The sequence below is a fragment of the Staurois parvus genome, unplaced genomic scaffold (genome assembly GCF_062004578.1).
Source record: "Staurois parvus isolate SC_StPar_1 unplaced genomic scaffold, SC_StPar_1.0 ptg000818l, whole genome shotgun sequence".
Classification (NCBI taxonomy): Eukaryota; Metazoa; Chordata; class Amphibia; order Anura; family Ranidae; genus Staurois; species Staurois parvus.
Window position 1 is genome coordinate 11,495,182 of NW_028318614.1, and position 17,845 is coordinate 11,513,026.

Here is a 17,845-nt window from a genome sequence, read left to right on the forward strand (position 1 = left end):
TTCATTTGATTTTCTAATGGCTAGTGGAGTCAAATCGATTAGCTTTTGGATGTAGTGACAAAATAATTAGGAGCAGGATGGAAAATTTTTCGCAATGAATTAAATTCTATCTGTGAATGTGGTTTTCTTTTGGGAAAAATTGCACATATTCTAATAAAACCTGTTAAACCTGGACTAAGGGCTAAATATAAAAAAAATTGGGAACCAGTAGGCTTTTTATTGCAGAAGACACATGCAGTGTCTCTTCTGCAATAAAGTAGTTTTACCTGCCTGTTCACCAATCGATACAACTGAGGATTGTCACCCGGAAGACACTGGGGAGAAGATGCCGGCTCCGGTAAGAGACCTTGCAGGCTTCAGACTGTTGAAACTAAAGTAAGTAATTGTGCCTTTAGTTCCTCTATAGGTTCACTAAGCTCTAAGTTCACCTTTAAAAATAAAATAATAAATGCCTATGTTTTTCAGGAGAAAATGTGCATTTATAATTTTTTCCACAGGAGCCTGCAAAACATTGCACCCATGATCTGTAGATCACGGGTGCAGTGTCGGGCTCCTGCAGACTCTTCCTATAGCTCTCTGCCTGTACCTCTGTATGGGCTTTCAGTTAGGAAGCTGAAGGAAGTGTTAATAGACTAAAAATGCTCTGATTACTGCACTTGTGTTCTACTGAGAACTACAAGTCCTTCTACCGCGATGGCAGACAGGACTTGTAGTTTATTCTTTCACAGATCTCTCTGAATGAATGGCGCGGTTGTGCAGTGGAGCCCCACGCAGCCACATCAATTTTAAAAGTGACAGTGGTTGCAGGGGAGAGGAATCTCCGCTCATGGGGGGGGCTCAGGGGGTTAGGTGAAGGTGGTGCTTGGCAACATTTTACATGTTATTCTCTAAATGCGGGTGTAATATGCAACATGTTGCTAAAGGTGAAGTTTAACCATTTGCCGCCCGCCTATGGCCGAAAGGCAGGCGGCAAATGTTATCAGCGTTCCGGGTGGACGCCATACGGCGTCCTCCCGCACATGCGCAGATTGCGCTCCTGCAGAGCGGCGCAGCGGCGCGATCTGTCACCGGCCGTGTACCTCGGACACGGCCGATGACAGATCTGAGTATGGGCCCCGTTGCCTGTACCATGTGGCCTGCTGTGGCCAATCACAGCAGGTCACACGAAAGTTGTATACAATGGATGGCTTCATTCATGCCATCCATTGTATACTAGTGTTTAGCTGTGAATGGTCACAGCAAGTCACATGGACATGTCATGTGATTAGCTGTGGCCAAATCACAGCTAAGCACAAAAAAAAAAAAAAAAAAAAAAACCCTGAATGAATCGATGTCATTCAGGTAAATGCTTGCTTATAGCAAAGTAATTCTTTGCTTTAAGCAAATTGTGTAAAAAAAAAAAAATACTGATCACTTCCCCAAAGTAGTACAATGTTACTATGGTAACATTGTACTACTTTGGTCATAGTGAAATATGAAAAAAAAATCTTAAAAAAAAGTAAAAAAAATTAATAGAAAATAATAAAAAAATAAAACAAATAAAAAAAATATATATATATATATTTTTTTTTTTCATACTGTCACCAGTCAGTGTCTCTGATCACCGCCATGCCAGTTATATGATGACGCTGTACTGCACTGGTGACAATATGAAAAAAAAAATATTTTAATTTTTTTTAATTTTTTCATTTTCCGAAAAATTATGACAAAAAAAAATACAACTTCAAAAAACTCGCCATGCCTCTTATGAAGCACGTTGGACTGTCTACTTTGCAAAAAGGGGTCATTTGGAGGAGATCTGTACTATTCTGACATTCTTGGACCTCAAGAAATTAGATTGGCTGTCAGTACTTCAGGATTGATCAATATTCAGATCTATACCATAGTTTGTGCACTCTATAACTTTCCTACAAACTAAAAAATACATCCTAATTTGGGTTATTTTCACCAAACACATGTAGCAGAATACATCTCGGCCTAAATTTATGAAGAACAATTATTTATTTGCAAACTTTTATAACAGAAACAAAGAAAAACTTTTTTTTTTTCAAAATTTTTGTTTTTTTTGTTAATTTAGCAAAAAATAAAAACCCCAGCGGTGATTAAATACCACCAAAAGAAAGCTGTAGTTGTGTGAAGAAAATTATAAAATTTTAGTTTGGGTACAATGTTGTATGACCACGCAATTGTCATTCAAAGTGTGAGAGCGCTGAAACCTGAAAACTGGCCTGGGCAGGAAGGTGTAAAATTTCCCGGTATTGAATTGGTTAAGGATGCTTTAATACACGAGTGTCAAACTGGTGACCCTCCAGCTGTTGCCAAACTACAAGTCCCATGAGGCAATGCAAGATTGACAGTTACAAGCATGACTCCCAAAGGCAGAGGCATGATGGGACTTGTAGTTTTGCAGTTGGTGGTCCGCCCGTTTGACACCCCGGCTTTAATACATCTGGGATTCCTTTCAAATAGCAGGTCTGAATGACATTTTAAGGGCTTAAGAACAAAATTATTTGACTTTATTGGCAAGTAAGAAAGTTCTGACAAACAATTTTTCTACATATGATCAAATGTAAATCTAACCATGTATGGCCAACTTTACCAAGATCTAGCTTGAAAAAAAAATCAGAAGTCCTTCAGATCCTGCCTGCCTTGGTAGAGGAACAATCATCCCACAGTGTACAACATTATGTTTGTTGCTTAAAAATAGTTTGGAGATACCAGATCATTTGTTGAGTCTTAAATAAGATTTCCTCGTGTTTGGCCAGTTTATCTCAGCCAGTTGGACTTCCAGGAATTGGAAACCTGCAGCTTTTTGAGGTCTTTGAATACTAATCTCTTGTTTGTATTTGTATCAAGTTAAAATGAGATTGCAGAATCATCCATCCCAGTTTGGAGGATTCTTCTCCCATGTGTTGTCAAGCTGAGATGTGGTTTGTTTGCTAGGATTGTGTGCGTGATTGCTTAATCCACAGCTGCACTTCCAGGAGGTTGTCTCCAGAAGTTTTCCACTACTTTCTTTCCATAGAGCCAATATACAAGTTCATCCCATTTAAAGTGTATTTCCACTTTTGCAGCTTACTTTATGTTTGTTATAAGTTCCCATTAACATCATGTAAAATAAGACAAAAAAAAATTATTGCTGATTACCATTTTAATTGCTTTTTGATTACTTAAGAAATCCTTCCATGATCTCCCTGCTATGTAATATTTAGGAGGGGGTAATGGACTAATGTTTAACATAATTAACACTGTACTGTTCACAGTACTTCATTAGAAGCTGTAAATTAGATTTGAACACTGTCTGTCCCAACAAAGGGATAATATTTAGAAACCCCTCTCCTGTGTTGGATGTTAATGACTGTATTGGTTGTTAATGTCCCCACACAGAGTTAGCTCACTCCTTCTAAGGTAAGTCTTTCATAATGTGTTAGTATACTATGCATACTAGCACATTATGACATTATTTTGCAGAGAAACTTTCTTTTCTTTTTTTTGGCGGTTTACTACTGCTTTAACCTGCCCATAGATGATTTGATTTTCTTTCCTTCAGCACCTATAGTGCCTGGCAGTAGTCACATAAAAAAACAACAGACTGGTTGAACCCAAGTTGATTGATGGATTAACTTGGATACTCAGCTAGCTCATACATGGATCAAACCGTGGCCAGTCCCCACTGACACGGCCAAAATTTGATCCACATATGGCCAGCTTTAGAATCAACCCTGTTGTGTCTTCTCCTTGGAAATGGTAAAAGGGGAAAAAAAATAATTTTTTTTCAGATTTGACTGCAAAAGGGGAAATACGCTTTAAGATTGCCCATACACAAATTTCTTTCACTGAGCCTGCAGTCTGAACGAAAAGTATCAAACAGGTTCCAGGTTTTTGGCCAATTCAGTAGATTGTGTTACAGAAAGTGCTATTAGTGAAGGAAATTTGCTCAGTGGAGGAGAGGACAGGAAGTGAGGGAGAGTTGTCACCTTAAGAAAAAAATTTACTTTAAAGAATACCAGGTCCATACTATCCATGGGCAGCTTTAGACTTGATCATAGGATAGACCTTGTATGAGTACACAGGGGACTTCCCTGTCCAGTTATTGTGTGTTTAGGTTTTGAGCAAATGCAATGGAAGAGCCCAACCTCATGCCCACATTCTGCATATTCCTGCGGTCATCATATAACTGTTTCTATTGCCTCCTAGCGCGATCTATGCATGTACACATAGAACAGCCAAATCCATTACAGGCCAAGGTTTAAGATAGGCCCAGACAGATCAAGCAACCTTTTACATGTTCAATATGGCCAAAATGTGCATATATATATACTTTTTTTGCAAATACAACTGTTTTAATGTCTCAATCATATATTTTATCCCATCCAGCACCTTTTTATGAATGATATTTAAAAATTGTTTGTAGATTTTATTGATTTACAATTTTTTGTTATATGTAATGTTTGGATAACTTAACAGTCTGCTACTCTTTTCTTTCCTTTTGCTTGCTCAATCGCTTGTGAATAACCAATTGCTGGATCCATTGATCGTTACATAGTTAGTCTGGCTGAAAAAAAGACAAAATTCCATCCAGTTCAACCATAAAAAAAAAAAGTTAAGATCCTATACCCACAGTTGATCCAGAGAAAGGCAAAAACACCCAGCAATTTGCTTCTGCAGGGAAACAAATTCCTTCCTGATCCCCCAAGAGGAAATAGGATATTCCCTGGATCAACTTTACCTATGAATGTTAGTAACCAGTTATATTCTGTGTATCTAAGAAAGAATCCAGGCCTTTTTTAAAGCAACCCACTGAGCTGGCCAGAACCAACTCTTGAGGGAGTCTATTCCACATTTTCACAGCTCTCACTGTGAAGAAACCTTTCCGTGTCTGGAGATTATATTTCTTTTCCTCCAGAAGTAAAGTGTGCCCCCTTGTCCTCTGTGATGACCTCAGGGAGAATAGCTCTACACCGAGTTCACTATATAAACTACTGATGTATTTATACATGTTGATTATATCCCCCCTTAATCTCCTCTTCTCAAGAGAGAATAATTTCAGTTCCTCTAATCTTTCCTCATAGCTGATCTCCTCCATGCCTCGTATCACTTTGGTTGCCCTTCTCTGTACTTTCTCCAGTTCCCCAATGTTCGTTTTGTGAATTGGTGCCCAAAACTGAACTGCATATTCCAGATGAGGTCTTACTAATGATTTGTGCCGGGGTATTATGATATCTCTCTCTCTGGAGTCTATACCTCTTTTAATACAAGAGAGGATTTTGCTCACTTTGGAAACCGCAGCTTGGCATTGCATGTCATTATTAAGCTTGTGGTCTGCCAGAACTCCCAGATCCTTCTCCACCATTGATTCCCCAGTTGTACCCCCCAGTATGTATGATGCATGCATATTTTTAGCCCCCAAAGTGCATTCAACAACATGTAATCGTTGCCTCAAATGTGGCTTATGCATTTCAGGGGCAAACCCTCTTTCGTAGATCCCTGAGGAAGAGGGTTTGCCCTAAAAACGTGTAAGTCACGATTTAGGAAAGTGATTACATTTGTTAAACAAGTCTGCCAGTTGGTCATCTTTATTCAGAGGATTGACCGTATCTCACCTTGAAAGGAACATTTATGCACTTTTGTCTTCTACTTTTGAGACTGAGATACTGTATACTTTTTTAATAAAGTTTAATCGAAGATATCACATGATGCAAACACGCTTTCTATGTGTTCTGTAGTGCTGTATGTGTCACGGTTCAGTAAAAAAACTAAAAGAATGAATTAAGAATACAAATGAGATCATTCTGTTTTTTCTGCAGATGGTCTATCCTAGAAGGGCAGATGAGAGAAGGGAATTGTTTTCTATAAAGTCATATTTATGTTCTGTGCTTTTCAGTGTGGGGCTGAAGCCAGCTGGTCCCTGGGAGACGGAGGAGGATGAGGGATTCAGTGACTGGTCTCAGAAATTGGAGCAGAGGAAGCAGAGAGGAGCTGCGCAGGCCGCAGAGGAGAGAGAAGAGCCCAGATTTACAGAGGAGGAACAGACAGAGCAGACCAGAGCCATGGAGGAGCTTCATACATGCAACACAGAAGCACAGGTGGAGGAAGAAGATGAGGGGACAACTCGTAATGAAGAAGTAGAGGTACTAGAACAATGTAAAACAACTCTGAGGAGGTTCCTAATGGCCAATGCTGTATCCAAGGTTCACCATAGATTTTATTGACGGTAGTCAGAAATAAAAATACAGTTTAACTACTCTAAGCTGGCCATATATGTGGCAATTTATTTGAGTAATTGAATTTTTGTTTCCATTTTTATGGAAATCACAAAGCAATGGAGGACATAAAGTGGTGGTTGTGATTTACCGTAAGAAAATGGGATCAAGATTGACCCATTCAACTGGGCAGAGAAATCTGATCACTTTTAATGAAATTGACGTAGCCTTTTCACCTTTTCAATTCAATCTTCAAATAAACTTTAGGTAAGCTGTAAATCTATTACCCTGTTTCAACTTTTTAGTCGACCAAACTCTGGTGGTCTAGTGAACACGTGCTTGACAGAAGACTTAAGCCTGGCACACACTAGCGTTTTTTTTTTCTCATTCAACTCAATGGGCTGAATGAAAAAAAAACTGCAGAACTCAGGAGGAGCCGCTGTACTAACAATCCAATATCCATCTCCCCCGCCTGAGTACACTGATCAGCACTCTTAGCCATTGGCTGGGAGTGCTGATCAGATGCCGATTGGCAGGCCTAAATGCCAGCTTCTGTTTGGCCAGCCGACGTAGACACGGGCTGAATGTCGGACTTTTTTTATTGAACCGGCCTATGCCGCCTAATATTCAGCCCATGTGTACTAGGCTATAGTTTCCAGCAATTCCTTTAGACCAGGGGACTCCAAACATTCAAAACAAAGGGCCAGTGTGTTGCCCTTCAATTTTTATTGGGGCCAGACTATGGTCAGTGGGAGTAGAAAATTCCCTGGCATTGATGGGAGTAAACCGTGCCAAAGGCTTGATAGTCAATGGGTATTAAAAAAATTACATCGTTGATGTCAGTGGGAGGAATAGTTCCCCATAACTGGTGTCAGTGGGAGAATAACTTCTCCATCTTTGGTGTCAGTGGAAGGAATAGCATCCCATTATAGTGTCATTGGCCCAAGGGCCGGATAAGGGCAAGCAAAGGGTCACATCCTGCCCACGGGCCGCAGTTAGAGGACTAGTAAAATTAGAAAAATAAAGGGCTTATAAATAACACGTATCGCTAAACGTACATTATCTGCCCAGTAACCAAAAAAACATTCAGCAAAACTAAAAAAAGTGAAAAGAGATTCACAGAAAAGTGGTTACATAATGGACAGAAAGCGATACTCAAAGTAATTAAAAAAATGATGCTTTATTACACAATACACATATGGACATATAAGGTAAATACCTCAGTTAGCCATCACCTCAGTATGAGATAATACATCAAAGTATGATCTAAAATCACTTAAAAACAGACGTTATGACCGGTCAAAGTAATGAAGGGCTGCAAATATAGTGACAGCTGGTCTAATACATTTTCAGCACTGACACAATGGTTACACCGCCATGCAGGGGGTGTTTCAAAAAATTGTATAAAAAAAATGGCATAACAGTCAATGCAGTATATGGCTGATCGTAAGTACCAGACAATGGATATAGTAGCCCAATAAAACCTAAACAGGTATATATTAACTGTTGAGAGATATATAGAGACCATAGCCTACCATAACTACTACCTGTTCTGGTTATTACCCAGCTAGTGGTTGTGGAGGTAGATTGTCTCTATAGATCTCTCAACCGTTAATATATACCTGTTTAGGTTTTATTGGGCTACTATATCCATTGTCTGGTACTTACGATCAGCCATATACTGCATTGACTGTTATGCCATTTTTTTGGTACAATTTTTTGAAACCCCCCTGCATGGCAGTGTAACTATTGTGTCAGTGCTGCAAATGTATTAGACCAGCTGTCACTATATTTGCAGCACTTCATTACTTTGACCGGTCATGACGTCTGTTTTAAGTGATTTTAGGTCATACTTTGATGTATTATCTCATACTGAGGTGATGGCTAACTGAGGTATTTACCTTTTATATGTCCATATGTGTATTGTGTAATACTCCAAAGACATGCTGGTAGGTTAATTGGATCCTGTGTAACTTGTCCCTAGTATGTGTATGTATGAATGTGAGTTAGGGACCTTAGATTGTACACCCCTTGAAGGTTAGGGACTGATGTGAATGTTCAATATGTCTAAATCGCTGCGTAAATTGACAGCACTATATAAATACCTGAAATAAATAAATCCTTTTTTTAATTACTTTGAGTATCGCTTTCTGTCCATTATGTAACCGCTTTTCTGTGAATCTCTTTTCACGCAGTTAGAGGACCCCTGCTTTAGATCATATTTGCAATCCCCAGTAGATTGCCATGTGCATGGCCAGCTTTAAGTTGAATTGTATGTAAAATACTATAGGGTGTAATGCAGGTGGAGCTATAGGTGGAAAAAAGTCAGATGGATGTAGGATGATATGAGATATCACTCAACTTTGATTAGAAGGGTATTCTAACCTGTCAGATCCATGAATGGCACAATTTTGGATTCCTCCAGCCAACTCGCATTTGCGATCTTGCACATGGGCAGTGGGGAGCCAACTGTGGTTTATCGGGAAGTCTCAGCTGGCCCCCATATCCAAGATGATGGCACCAGGGACCCACAGCAGTTGAAAGAATCAGCTGCTAGATGACAGTGCTGGAATCTTTAGACTGGTTGAGGACCTAATTTTTAAACGTTAGCAGCTACAGTATTTGTATTGGCTGATTTTTTTTTTTAATTTTAAAAACTTCGCTAAGTTCCTCTTTAATGCTGTCTAAAGCAGGGCTGGATAACTGCCATCTCAGGTCTGTGGGCCTCCTTTGAGCTGTGTATTAATCTCACCAATCTCATCAGCATTCTGAACGAAAAAAAAATGTTTGTTGTCAAACAAGAGTAACATTCTTTAACAATGTGCCATATAGCATTAGGCAGCCCAGAAATGATTTTTTTTTTTTTTGTTCAACTAGTAAGTTGAATGAAAAAAAACTGACCCAACTCCCCCATCAACACATTCAGGGTGGATTGGGGAATCCTCCAGCTGATCTATTGTACTCTGACAACAGGAAGGCTTCCCCACCATCAAAATACACTGAATAGAGTTGCAGGCTTTAGCCTGCAGCACTAATCGAGCAGGGAAAATCTGATATGGCGGTTGTACAGAAGTTGATTGGTGGATCGACTTCTGTACAACCTCCCTGCCCATGCATAGATCGAAATTGGCCAGTCCCTGCTGAACCATCTGAATTATCGAACCATGCCACACACAGTGACAAAAAATGTGTTCATTGTGTGTACTCATGTGTTCTAACCAAATAGAGAAAAAAGAATGAGAAACCCAAAACGTTGTTATTTTGTACACAGTATGAAAAAGCTGACTTCTGAAGGTCTTGTGTAACACACACAATGTTGCCAATACTGTATTTATAGTAAATATTGTAACTTTTAAAGGAACTGTGTTATGGAACAAAACACCTTTGGATTAGGCTCTGTAGCTAGGTTCACATCTATGCAAGTGCGGTTGATGCATTTTCCATCACGCGTTTTGCATTTTTCTATCATGTGTATTGCTTTTCTTCAGTGCGTTTTGCATTTTTTCATGTGTGTTTTTGATGTGTTGTTAATGTGTTTTGTGTTTTTAGGATGTGTTGTGTTGCTCGGAGGAGGTGTCTTTTGTCAGGCAGAAAAAAACGCACCAAAAAGACACCAAAACTTACATACTTTGTAAATGTGTTTTTTAAGCGGTTCCATTGACATCTATGGAGTCACAAAAGGCACCATGCTGCGTGTAAAAACATCCCTCCACCTTTCCAAAAAAACGCACTGGTGAAAACTGCATAGATCTGATTATCACCCAATGGAACTAATGTTAAATGGACTGTAGTGCGTTTCTGCAAATCTGCAAACGCACAGCAAAACGTATAGGTGTGAACCAAGCCTAATGGAAGCAAGGCTGCCATGCCTCATGTTTATTTTGTGTTTGTAGTAAAGCTTTTTAAGAGTCAAGTATAGCAGAACATGTTATATTGTAAAGCGCTGACCAAACTGTTGGCGATATATAAATCCTGTATAATAATAACATAGCATAAATAGCGGCAATCTGGTGCTTAACATAGATGACAGTCAAAAATGTGGTCATATTTAACAATGTTTGTGGGGTTGTGTAGAAACTGGTTGTTAGTATCTCAACATGTTCTGTGACCTGCTTCCTCTGATCAGACAAGTGTACATTGGTACACCTATACTAATACCCAAAGTCTCACTTCTTTCCATATTGCTACATCAGAAAGTGACAGTAAGGCAAGACATAAATTACTGTATACAATGTTCTTTCCTTCAACCACAGATTAAAGGAAAGAAAATAGTTTGAATACCCAATACAATCAATACAGTCGGTGTTGATGGGGGAATCCCTTCTTCAGCGCTATTGTGTTCTACTGGCAGGCCTTAAAAAAATCCAACAGGCTTGTTATACTGAAATCTGACAATGCTGGTTGGGATTTCAGTGCAGCAAAAGGTACTGTGTTGTCATTACCTTGACATACACTTTAACCGCGTCTCGTCCGCACTATAGCAGAAATACTACTACAGAGCGGCATGAGTGCGCAAAATCATGTGTGTGTATATATATATATATATATATATATATATATACAGTCATGGCCGAAATTGTTGGCACCCTTGATATTTTTCCTGAAAATCAAGTATTTCACACAAAAAAGGTATTGCATTAACACATGTTTTGCTATACACATGTTTATTCCCTTTGTATGTATTGGAACAAATATAAAACAGAGGCAGAAAAGCAAATATGACATAATGTCACACAAAACCCCAAAAATGGGCTGGACAAAAGTATTGGCACCCTTAACTTAATATTTGGTTGCACACCCTTTGGAAAACATAACTGAAATCAGTCGCTTCCTATAACCATCAATAAGCTTCTGACACCTCTCACCCGGAATTTTGGACCACTCTTCCTTTGCAAACAGCTCCAGGTCTCTCTTATTGGAAGGACACCTTTTCCCAACAGCAATTTTAAGATCTCTCCACAGGTGTTCAATGGGATTTAGATCTGGGCTCATTGCTGGCCACTTCAGAACTCTCCAGCGCTTCTTTGCCATCCATTTCTGAGTGCTTTTTGACGTATGTTTGGGGTCATTGTCCTGCTGGAAGACCCAGGATCTTGGACGCAAACCCAGCTTTCTGACACTGGGCCCTACAGTGCGACCCAAAATCCTTTGGTAATCCTCAGATTTCATGATGCCTTGCACACAGTCAAGGCACCCAGTGCCAGAGGCAGCAAAACAACCCCAAAACATCATTGAACCTCCACCATATTTTACCGTAGGTACTGTGTTTTGTTCTTTGTAGGCCTCATTCCGTTTTCGGTAAACAGTAGAATGATGTGCTTTACCGAAAAGCTCTATCTTGGTCTCATCTGTCCACAAGACGTTTTCCCAGAAGGCTTTTGGCTTACTCAAGTACATTTTGGCAAACTGTAGTCTTGCTTTTTTATGTCTCTGTGTCAGCAGTGGGGTCCTCCTGGGTCTCCTGCCATAGCGTTTCATTTCATTTAAATGTCGACGGATAGTTCGCGCTGACACTGATGCTCCCTGAGCCTGCAGGACAGCTTGAATGTCTTTGGAACATGTTTGGGGCTGCTTATCCACCATCCGGACTATTCTGCGTTGCAATCTTTCATCAATTTTCCTCATCCGTCCACGACCAGGGAGATTAGCTACAGTGCCATGGGTTGCAAACTTCTTGATAATGTTGCGCACTGTGGACAAAGGCAAATCTAGTTCTCTGGAGATGGACTTGTAACCTTGAGATTGTTGATATTTTGCCACAATTTTGGTTCTCAGGTCCTCAGACAGTTCTCGTCTCCTCTTTCTGTTGTCCATGCTTAGTGTGGCACAGACAGACACACAATGCAAAGGTTAAGTGAACGTCTCTCCTTTTTATCTGCTTTCAGGTGTGATTTCTATATTGCCCACACCTGTTACTTGCCCCAGGTGAGTTTACAGGAGCATCACATGCTTGTAACATTCTTATTTATCCGCAGTTGTGAAAGGGTGCCAATACTTTTGTCCAGCCCATTTTTGGAGGTTTGTGTGACATTATGTCGAATTTGCTTTCTTTCCTCCCTTTTTTTGTTTTGTCCCAATACACACAAAGGGAATAAACATGTGTATAGCAAAACATGTGTTAATGCAATACGTTTCGTGAGAAATACATGATTTCCTGGAGAAATATCAAGGGTGCCAACAATTTCGGCCATGACTGTATATATATATATATATATATATATATACGTGATTTTGCATTTCCAGGTAGGGAGCGCGTGAGCCACATGCACGCCCTACCCATGCCACCATTCGTGACTGTGGCTGTAAATCACCGGGTCTCGGCCGGTATTTACTGGCCAGCGCCCAGTGATTCCCAAAGATCTCTAATGGGAGGACTTTGACCCAACTCCCCCCATCAACACATTCAGGGTGGATGGGGGAATCCTCCCGCTGACCTATTGTACTCTGACAGCAGGAAGGCTTCCCTACCATCAAAATACACTGAACAGAGTTGCAAGCTTTAGCCTGCAGCACTGATCGAGCAGGGAAAATCTGACATGGCGGTTGTACAGAAGTTGATTGGTGGATCGGCGTCTGTACAACCTGTACAATGGGAGGACTGTTTTGTTTACTAAGTCCTCCTCCCTGTCAGTTCGGGCACACTGCTCTGGAAGGCTGTGCACAGCCATCCAGAGCAGTGTGATTACAGTGAAGCACACTGACACGGCCTCCTAGTAAAACACTCCCTGCACACAGTTGACCCTTTGATCGCCCCTCATGTTAACCCCTTCCTGCCCAGTGCCATTAGTACAGTGTCAGTGCTTTTTTTTTTTTTTTTTTAACACTGATCACTGTATTGGTGTAACTGGGGATGTCCGTGACACCAAGTCAGTTCCCCCCAGTGTCAGAATGTCCACCACAGTCCCGCTATAAGTCGCTGATCGTCGCCATTACTAGTAAAAATGAAAAAAAATTCCAATATCTATACTGCCATTTGTAAACGCTATAACTTTCACAGAAACCAATTAATTTACACGTATTGGGATTTTTATTAGCAAAGACATGTAGCAGAATACATTTTGGTGTAAATTTATGACAAAATTAGATTTTTTTTAAATTTTTATCCCGGTCGGTGATTACTCGCTGAGTATTACCGACGGGGGAGAGAACTGTATGTAAACAATACAGTTGTCTTCCCTGTCAGCTCCTGCACACTGCTTTGTATGGCTCTGCATAGCAGCATAGCATTCTGCGATTTTGGGCTAAATCACCAAAAAGCTGGACATCATCAGCTCTACCCACATAACCAGGCATTGATCTTCTCATTACATTCATCTCTTTACCTTTTAACAGGCAAATGATGAACCAGAAGCCTGCACAGAGGAGATAGAATTCGTCTCTTGGGAAATCAGGTACAATTATTACGGTACATTAGAATTAATGAAAAATGAAAAGTTTTTTCCTCCCCTCTCATTTTAAGATAGCAGGTAGAACCATGTAAATAATTACTTTTATCCCACCTCACCCTCACATGTCTGGAATATCATTAGCTACTATGAGTAGTTGGATGATAAATTTTTCCTGCTACAAAATGTTTTACAATTCCTAACGATCCCTGTTTCTTGCAGTTTTAATAGGGCTAATAGGGCATCACAGTGGCTAAATGGTTAGCACTCCCACCTGGTGGTAGTAGTAGGGTTGTTGGTTCAAATCCCAACAACAGCACCACCTGCATGGAGTTTGCATGTTCTCCCTGTGCCTGCATGGAGGTACTCCGGTTTCCTAACACACTCCAAAGACATGCTGGTAGGTGAATTGGATCCTGTATAAATTGTCCCTAGTATGTGTATGTATGAATGTGCGTTAGGGACCTTAGATTGTACACCTCTTGAGGGTTAGGGACAGATGTGAATGTACAATATATATGTAAAGCATTGCGTAAACTGACAACGCTATAAGATGAATAAAATAAATACATACATATGTGTATTTAGGGGAAAGCAACCACGGCTTACAAGTTAAGAAGGTCTGCTCATGTTGCATTTTTTTGTGGCAAGTCTTATGATTCACTGAGCCACGCCAGCATACTGTGTAAATATACTATAAACTGGCTGTTGACGTGGTTTTCCATTCTACTGAGCAGGGACCACAAGGACAGCTACTGTAGTTGTCAGTATAAGAAAAAATGATTAATGAAAATTTGCATGGTATTATTCCAGAGAAACAAACAATGAGGATTACAGGCCACCAAGTCCAAGATTTCCCAAAAAAGAGGTTGAAGATCAAGAAGAAGAGGATGAGAGATATGTGCCTGCTGGACATCAGGTGAGTTTCTAGGGGCTTGTTCATATGTGAAGCTATTATTGTCATCCTTCTGAAAAGTGATCAGAAGAGGGTTGCTTATCAGAGGGCGTTTGACGGGCGGTGAGGAGGCAACTGTTTTTACCCTCTAAATGTTGATCCACCACACCACAAGTGTGGTGCCAGAGCTGCCACCTTTACTACCACCTGCAGAATGCAACATGCTGATTCATTTTTGGCACACTTGTGACATGTGTACAGCCCATGTGGCTATGTCATTGTCTTTTTGTGTTCTGTTCTGTTTCCTGTTCTCCATAATGGTCTCCTATGTGTGGCATGCTGCCTATAAATACTGTGCCCACTGATCCCTGGCTGCCATAGTGGGGCAAACTTCCCAGCAGATATTAATTGCCAACTGAGATTTCATAAATCCTGCATGTCCTTTTGCTAAGTCCCACTATTTGTCAGAGGTATGTCATGACTGGTGATGAGCTTTCCTGTATCACCTAACTCCACGGACACTTCACATTCTGTCTCCCCTAATGTATGGGCAGACTGAAAGAGGTATTAACCCAAAAGCAAACCATTATGATATGGCAGCTTACCAATTATTAGATGTGATGGCTGCATTAGTTTTCTTTTTGTTGTTTTCACTATTTTCATCTGCTGAAATTCTGTCTATCTATGGTCATTTTAAAACACATTGTACTGCATAAGTATGCATTTCAAGTAGAAACCCAATTCTCTCCTATCTGGTTGTTACAGATCTATATGTTACAGTTTAGCTTGTTTATAGAGAAAATTCTTCTAGTGCAAGCCGTGTGGCCCACATTTGCTTGGGCACTCATTTGAATGGGCTGCTGTGCCACATTTCCCATATACAAAAAAGGTGCATGCGCCTTTTCAAAAGCGCATCCACAGGGAAACCGCATGGTCCTTTTGACCATGCAGTTTCCTTGCAGTTCCCGCACATGCGATTGCTCTGCAGGCTGAGATACGTTGGGGTGCTATTTAGAAGGAGTGTGTCTCGCAAGAGTAGCACGATTCGGCTGCGGGAGGTTGTGGGTGCCACCAGCCCACACCCTACAGGCTAGTGTGAACCCAAGACAAAAGACCCATTCACACCTACACCTGTATATTACCATGCATGCTGCAATGTAAGTGTAAATGGCCCTCAGTGGTTCTACATATATATAGGGCAGGGAACTTGGGAAGTATTGCTGCAAGTGTTATACAAAAAACAAAATGATTGTAATATACATATGAATATTTACTATCCTTTTTTCTTTTTGGCACCAGGTACAGGTAGAGCAGTACCAGGAACAGTGGGCATCAGATGAAGAGAAAATTCAGAGGCGGTCAGTGGGCAGTGATGGGGAGGAAGGAGATGATGCCATCACAGTGAAGGTGATTTTATAAAGCTATAACCCTTTCACATTTCCCTTCAAAGTGGCAACTTATTTACCTGTGATAGGAATCAGAGGAATTGTCCACACTAATCAAAATCTGTTTGGCTCAGAGAAATCTGATTTGTTCTACTTTGAACAATCGTGTTTTAATTTGTTGATGCCTCCACCAAGAAACATTGGGCTCTACCAAGAAACATTGGTCCTTCTTAGTCAAGATATCATAAAATTTTTGTATTTCAAGGATAAATATATATATATATATATATATATATATATATATATATATATATATATATATATATATATATATATATATATATATATATACCGTATTTTTCGCACCATAAGACGCACTTTTTTCCCCCCAAAAAAGGGGGGAAAATGTCCGCGCGTCTTATGGAGCGAATATGGAGCGGCCGGTCTGGTATTTCCACTGCCGCCGTGTCAGAATACCGGGCCGGCCGCTCAGCTCTACAGCGGGACCTTATAGAGATGACTGCTGACCTTTGGGGAGGGGGGGGAGCGGGTACCTGAATTTGACAGATACCCACTCCCACTTCCGTGGAGTTGTTCTTTCATCTTCCCCGTTCCTCTATCCAGCGGCGCGGTCTTCCCGGCTTCTGTAGTGTGGGCATGACAGCCGGGTGCCAAGTGCGCATGCGCAGGAAGCGGTGCTTTTTGTGAATGGTAAGGCGGCACCTGGGACACATGACAGATCCCAGAAGCCGCCGGACCAATCACAAAGCGCAAGTGCTTCTCGCTCATGCGCACTGGGCACCCGGCTGTCATGCCGAGCGCCATTACAGAAGCCGGGAAGACAGCGCGCGGCTGGATCGAGGAACAGGTAAGATGAAAGAACAACTCCGCAGAAGTGGGAGCGGGTATCTGTCAAATTCAGGTACCCGCTCCCCCCCTCCCCAAAGGTCAGCAGTCATCTGTACTGTCCGCAGTTTCTGGTCATCCCTGTGCTGTCCGCAGTCTCTGGTCATCCCTGTGCTGTCCGCAGTCTCTGGTCATCCCTGTGCTGTCCGCAGTCTCTGGTCATCCCTGTGCTGTCCGCAGTCTCTGGTCATCCCTGTACTGTGTCCGCAGTCTCTGGTCATCCCTGTACTATCCACAGTCTCTGGTCATCCCTGTACTGTGTCTGCAGTCTCTGGTCATCCCTGTACTGTGTCCGCAGTCTCCGGTCATCCCTGTACTGTGTCTGCAGTCTCTGGTCATCCCTGTACTGTGTCCGCAGTCTCCGGTCATCCCTGTACTGTGTCCGCAGTCTCTGGTCATCCCTGTACTGTGTCCGCAGTCTCTGGTCATCCCTGTACTGTGTCCGCAGTCTCTGGTCATCTCCTGTACTGTGTCCGCAGTCTCTGGTCATCTCCTGTACTGTGTCCGCAGTCTCTGGTCATCTCCTGTACTGTGTCTGCAGTCTCTGGTCATCTCATGTACTCTGTCCGCAGTCTCTGGTAATCTCCTGTACTCTGTCCGCAGTCTCTGGTCATCTCCTGTACTATGTCCGCAGTCTCTGGTCATCTCCTGTACTATGTCCGCAGTCTCTGGTCATCTCCTGTACTATGTCTGCAGTCTCTGGTCATCTCCTGTACTATGTCTGCAGTCTCTGGTCATCTCCTGTACTATGTCTGCAGTCTCTGGTCATCTCCTGTACTGTGTCCGCAGTCTCTGGTCATCTCCTGTACTGTGTCCGCAGTCTCTGGTCATCTCCTGTACTGTGTCCGCAGTCTCTGGTCATCTCCTGTACTGTGTCCGCAGTCTCTGGTCATCTCCTGTACTGTGTCTGCAGTCTCTGGTCATCTCCTGTACTATGTCTGCAGTCTCTGGTCATCTCCTGTACTATGTCTGCAGTCTCTGGTCATCTCCTGTACTATGTCCGCAGTCTCTGGTCATCTCCTGTACTATGTCCGCAGTCTCTGGTCATCTCCTGTACTATGTCCACAGTCT

General features: G+C 41.5%; 1 protein-coding gene across 3 annotated transcripts in view; it reads left to right on the forward strand.

The window, feature by feature from the left end:
- LSP1 (lymphocyte specific protein 1) overlaps positions 1 to 17,845 on the forward strand; it is a 156,757-nt gene that overhangs the window by 69,364 nt on the left and 69,548 nt on the right. For all 3 annotated transcript variants that reach the window (XM_089655069.1, XM_089655068.1, XM_089655070.1), the window contains exons 3-6: positions 5,885 to 6,131; positions 13,536 to 13,594; positions 14,402 to 14,507; positions 15,783 to 15,890. In XM_089655069.1, the coding sequence (XP_089511195.1) occupies positions 5,885 to 6,131; positions 13,536 to 13,594; positions 14,402 to 14,507; positions 15,783 to 15,890 (520 nt within the window). The remainder of the gene's footprint in view (positions 1 to 5,884; positions 6,132 to 13,535; positions 13,595 to 14,401; positions 14,508 to 15,782; positions 15,891 to 17,845) is intronic.